The 6,118-nt window shown below is 41.7% G+C and overlaps 1 protein-coding gene across 1 annotated transcript in view; it reads left to right on the top strand.

Annotated features, from left to right (window-relative positions):
• The window catches only part of LOC103920301 (cystathionine beta-synthase-like), a 31,890-nt gene extending 26,175 nt beyond the window's left edge, over positions 1–5,715 (top strand). Inside the window, exons 16-17 of the mRNA XM_009328000.1 lie at positions 3,439–3,523; positions 5,215–5,715. Coding sequence (XP_009326275.1) covers positions 3,439–3,523; positions 5,215–5,324 — 195 coding nt within the window. The 3' untranslated portion in view covers positions 5,325–5,715. The remainder of the gene's footprint in view (positions 1–3,438; positions 3,524–5,214) is intronic.
• Positions 5,716–6,118: the final 403 nt, after the last annotated feature.

Here is a 6,118-nt window from a genome sequence, read left to right as displayed (position 1 = left end):
CTGACAGGCCTGTAGTTCCCCGGATCCTCCTTCCGGCCCTTCTTGTAGATGGGCGTCACATTGGCCAGCCTCCAGTCGTCTGGGACCTACCCCATTAACCAGGACTGCTGATAAATGATGGAGAGTGGCTTTTTTTGTTGCCTCAGCACTCTCGGGTGGATCTCATCCGGCCCCATAGACTTGTGAGTGTCCAGGTGGCATAGCAGGTCGTTAACTGCTTCCTCTTTAATTATGGGGGGTTCATCCTGCTCACCATCCCTGTCTTCCAGCTCAGGGGGCTGAATACCCTGAGGATAACTGGTCTGACTATTAAAGACTGAGGCAAAGAAGGCATTAAGTACCCCAGCCTTTTCCTCATCCTCGGTGACAATGTTCCCCCCCGCATCCAATAAAGGATGGAGATCCTCCTTGGCTTTCTTCTTGTCATTAATATATTTGTAAAAACATTTGTTGTCAGGATATGTGAATTTTGATGTTAGCCACTTTCACCTGTCCATCCAATGTGGTGTGCCAAGATACCACAACTTCCCAGCTGTATGGGTGCTCTTCTAAAATATATAAGTATTGTTGCTGTTGCTTTGCTTCTCTTGCGGGAAAAGGATTTTGTTTTTAACATGGAATGCTTGACCTAGTTTTCACCAGGCTTTTAGTTTCGACATGGTCTCATAGTAGATGAGGTGCTGTATTCCGGAAGTGTATGTAATGCTTCCGTTCAATCTACAAACTACCAAGTCCCTGAGGTTGAGAAAGGATGCTAGTTCTTTATGGACAAATCTGAATATATTTTTTCCTTCCCAGACAGATAATCAAGCATCAGGTGGAAATGTGGTGCGTAACAAAACTGCTTAGTTCATGTTCTCCCTCACTTGGACACCTTAAGAGTTTCTGGGGCTGGTGGTGTGCAATCATTTCTGTAGCTACACTGGTGTTAGCTGTAGTAGCCAATTCTCTGCGCTTCTGAGGTTGTGACTTTTTTCCATGGGCAGCTTGAAGTTTCTCATGCTTCTTCAGTAAAGAACAGCTTAACCGTTTCTTTCCTCTTTAGTTCTGACTTTTCTTGGTGGAGCATGGAAGGGGAGTGACACAAAAGCGGTGGTGTTGCTAACATGCTAACTAAAAGCATCATTCATTGGTTATTTTCCATTTGAATTGATGATTTAATGGAGAAACATGGTTAAATGCACATAACCTCAGAAGTATTGTGAATTTTGCTTTTCTTATGACTTTAGTCAAGCTTATTTGGCTTGTTTACTGGTGAAATTGGGAAAACGGATGATCTATGTCACTGAAATTACTTAGGATATCCTACGGTTAGGATCCGTACCACAGCATGCATCAAGAAGAGGTCGGCTTAGCCTGTGACTACCAAGGCAAAGCTATCTTTAGGCAACATAGGAAGCTTGCTTTGATATGATCGCCACAATTATTTTGTGACAATCTCTTAGAATGGAAGAGTAATGGTCATAGCTTTTTTTTAAAGTCTCCAGTAGGATAGTACTCTTGGGCTTTGAAACACTGGTCACAGGATAATTTGCCAATCCAAACAAGTGCTGTGTTTTAGTGGAGTCAGCCATTCTTGTGGAGTCAGATGTTAGTTCCTGTGGTTTGGGGTCTCTTTACCCCTTCTTCCCCAAAGGATCTTTGCATTAACTACTAACATCTGTTACGTGTGGTGCAGACATAGCCTTAGCAGACTTCTTGTCTGCTTTTACTGGAAAATAGGGCCAGGGCATGGTCTCTGAGACTTTCTTGTTACTATACCTAGTGTTTAATTGTTAGCCTGTTCCCTGGTGTGATTTTGGTTAGTGTCCTAAACCATTTAGCACTCTGCTAAACAACACAAGGCCTGGTGTCCCCAGCATCTCCGGTGGACCAGAGCCTAGTTCTGGGCAAGGAGAGAGTTTAGTTGTAGGGCCCCGAGCAGTGCCATCTCACTTATCCTTAAAGCCAAACAAGCAGTCCCAGTCATGTGTAGTGTAGTAGCATGTGCACTACCCTTAAAGACTTAGTAGGTTTAAAAAAATGCCTAAATGTGGGAAAACTCGTGGGCAAAATTTTTAGGGAGCTTGAATGAGCAGTAGTGAGACAGGCGAAAACTCTGTGGGAGTTCTGTTAAACTTCCATTAAGCATTTCAAAACATGTTTGTGTCTTCATAGCTGTCCCAGTGCTCCCCATGGGCTGCTTGTCCTGGTTATCTTTAGCCTACCCAGTCCCTGAAAACAGGTCTATTGATTATACAGAATCAGATGGCAAGGGGCTCTACCCCTTCAGCGAGCTTTGAACTTGAGTTCAAAAGTTGGGCTTTGCACGTACAGTTGCAGAAAACTGCTTGTCAGTGGTGGTGACTGATAGTTGACCCCATGTGGCAGTAGGTCCAGATTTTGCCCTGCCCCTTGCCTGGCCCACAAGCTTAAGGACTGATGCTTCAGTATGCACTACAGCTTGCTGGTCCCTTAAACACAGGCTGCTGGGAATCCTTTTGATCTCTTCTAACTCACAGTATGGAGACGAGAGCTCCGTGTTCCAGTGCCGCCCAACTGTTCATGCTGTGGCATTTATTCCTCAGTCACAAGCTGAGTTCACTGCAGGACAAAGGCTTTTTTAATCTGCAGTGCAAGACTTTTCTTTGCTGTAAATTCCTTTAATACCCTTTAAAGAAAGTATGTCAGATGGTGGGTGCTGCTGTTACCTGGGGAGAGTCACCTGGGTAATATTGCTGCTGCTTAATATGTTAAAGCATAGGAAGAACAGTTTTATGCATTCTTTCAAATGGTTCCGGCAGGTGATTGGCGAAGTGTTGCAGAAGGATCTGTATTCTTTCTGCAGAGTCAACACAGGGTGCTTTCTTGTTTAGTCTTAGCAAAGCTGAACTTCACTAGAAAATGAATTCTTAATTCTCAGTTCCTTGATTTGCACTTGAATACAGTGTTAGCTGAGCAATCTTTACCCTTGGTTTTGTTTTTGGCTTGTTTGGGCTTTTCTCTTCCCCTGCTGCCTTTGCAGTTCGTATTCACTTCCGCAATGATTTGAAGCCTGATTCATTCGCTTTTTCCCAGTCTTGCTAGAGCAAAATCACTAAGTACAATGAGTTTTTATGGTAACTTCTTTTGTTAGACACACGGAACACTTGACCTTCTTCCATCGTTAACTTTTTTCAGATTTTCAGTATGTTCAGTATATTCATTATGTTTACAGAATCAGAATGAATAACTTCATGTAGTGCTTCATTTTTTTGTTCTGTTTTCTTGGAAATTAGAAACAAAGAAAACTGATCTTTTAAGTTGGCCTTGATTTGTTAGTGTTTTACAGTACTTCAGATGGGAGCAGTATATAAATGCTGGTGTATTGTTTTTAATAGTGCACAAAGTTCATGGGAATTATTGACCACTAAACACATAAAGGACTATTTTATTTAAGTTTTGTAACTCTCTCCTCAGATTAATCTGAAAGACAACTTGGGGAAACTCTCTCATATCCTGGAAATAGACCACTTTGCTTTAGTGGTTCATGAACAAATTCAGTGTGAGTATGATGTACTGCGCCTTGTAAGAGGTAATCTTTCAGTGGTAACAAGAAGCAACTACAAGCGTGAGTGTGTAAACAAGTTCTGAAGAACCCAAATCCTCTTTCTGCATATGTAACTGTGCTGCTAACACTCAGTAAGGCACTACCACTGCAGTTCTTGTGGAGCAGATGTTAAATCCATTAATAACCTCACATACTGTAACGTACCTGCTTTTGGAGCAAGCTACTGCTCAGAACTGAGTGCCTGAGTCTAGTTTACTGTGCAGCGGCTTTGTTAGTAGCAGTAAGCCAATGAATAAGCTCCTGCAGTACAACTGATCTTTGCTTCTTCCTGCTCCTGTCATGCAACTTCCAGCAGTTCCATCACAGTGAGCGTCCCAGGTTAACTACACTTCAATTTTTTGCCTTTCTAAAGCAACACCTTTATTACAACTTCATAAAGTTAGTAAGATCTAGATGTCAACACTGACATCACCATCTCAAGACAGCTTAATATTTCTGTTTCCTGTTTATTTCATTTAAACTAACCTACTCCCCTTCACTTGATGTTTTTCCTCCAAACTTTACTTTTCTTCATCCTTCTCAAAACTCTTTACTCTCAAAACTTCTTTATGAACTGGAAATGACTAAATAAATCTTCAAAGCTAAGGTATATCACTGCTATATGTGAATAATATTTTTTTCCTGGTTTATCTTCCTTATAGCAGCCAACTTGCAAAATTACAAATACTGAGAAACTAGACTAAAAACAATATTAAGACTCACCAGATAAATTTATCTGACAGCCGTCTCAGTTATGACTGTAAATGAAGAATAGTCATCAAATTTGGGCTTGTTCCTGATAATCTCCATAAGGATGTGCTTTTGACTCTGTGCTGACTAACTATTTATAAACCTAGAATCTCACTGGAAGCTGGCGGTGGAACAAAGATGGAGTAAATGAAAAGTCCAGGACAATCCATCTGGCTGAACAAACTGAGTATATAAGTAGGCTAAACGTCTCAATACAGCCAGACTTTAGGAGCAGGGAACTTAGACCATAGATAAAGGGCCAGAGGTCACTTGGCCACTTGGTTCCCAGGTCAAAGGCTTATGCTCACAATGAAAAATCACTTGAACCTGTGCTCTCAATGCAGCAATGATTAGGTGGTTAATAAGTTTTTTGGATATAAATGGGACAATGTTGTATTGTGATTTTTATACTAATGCTGTATTTGACACTGGTGTAGGAAGATGGTAGTGTCGCATGTCCTCCTCTAGTGGCCCCTGGTTCAAACGGGATAATATCAGCTTGCAGCTGCTTCAAGTAGAGCCGCAGAAACTAATGTATGAGGAAAGTACGCTTTATAACAGAGGATTTGGTTTGAATTTTCACGTCAAGAAAAATAAATCTGATGGACCCTTATCCTTCCTTCCATAATGTTTCAGTTTCTATACCCCTTTTGTTGAGTAGGCTTTCTGAAACGAAAATCCTTGCCACTTCCTGTGTGACTGTTGGTCAAGATGCCATTTGGGTTCCCCCTCAATGTACAAGGGTCATCAGCGATAACCAGCTCCACCAACAGGCCCTGACACGTGGAGCTGGGATGGCTTGGCACCTGCCTTTACAAACAGTGCCATTAAAACCAAGTGGGATGGTGGGGTTTTGCGCCTCCTAAAGCCAGAAATCCCTCTTTGTTTCTGTGTAGATCACACTGATGGTTCCTCCAGTAAGCGGCAAATGGTGTTTGGCATCGTTACAGCCATCGACCTCCTTAACTTTGTGACTGCACGAGAACGGGAAAGAAAGTCCAACTAAAGTCAAGTAGCAACGTGGAGCCTCTTCAACAACATTTTGCAATCTCCAACAAAGAATCCAGTTTATTTCTTAGGTAGAATGGTCTGTCCTTAGGGTGGGATTTTTTTTTTAAATTCTGAAAATAAGCAGTTAGCTATCCTGGTGTCAGCTATACAGCCAGTGCATTTTGCTGTATTGCACAGCTTCTGGGGACTTGTTTCTAATCAGGTTACACAGTATTTCTTATCAAGACAATTTATTTTTTTACCTATATATATACGTGTGTAAAAATATTGCCTAAATTAACTGGTATGTTCCCTACTTGTTATGTCTAAAGTCTGGCTTTCCAAAACATTGTTTCAGATTCATAAATTGTGTTGAAATAAAGAGTTACTGAAGCAGAGGCCCAAGAGAGCTCTGGAAAGTTTTGGATTCTTTTTTTTTCGTGCAAGGGTGTTAAGCTACCTGTGTGGAGACAAAAATGGGACTGGAGCATGGAGAGAAGAAAGGGGGGATTTCCGTTTTGGTGACATCAGTGGAGGAAATCCTGAGGGCTGGAGTTGAGGCTTGTTTCAACCAGCTGCCCTGAGGAAAAACTGACTTGAGTGGAAGCCTGACAGTGAAGTGACAAACATAAACTTGTGACTTTGTTTTACACGGTGCACCAGCTTTCACTGCGAAGACAGACCTCTCTCTTTTTTCCAGTTGCACCCTGATAAGTAAGCACAAGTGAAAAGATTAAAAGGTCAGATCAAGCTTCTTGCCTGAAGGTTTTTGAAAATCACGGTTTCAGCTAGTACCTTCCCCTTACCTCG

The sequence above is a fragment of the Pygoscelis adeliae genome, unplaced genomic scaffold, assembly GCF_000699105.1.
Source record: "Pygoscelis adeliae isolate BGI_AS28 unplaced genomic scaffold, ASM69910v1 Scaffold154, whole genome shotgun sequence".
Lineage (NCBI taxonomy): Eukaryota > Metazoa > Chordata > Aves > Sphenisciformes > Spheniscidae > Pygoscelis > Pygoscelis adeliae.
Note: the sequence above shows the minus strand (reverse complement) of the source record. Positions and strands in the feature narration are given on the sequence as shown.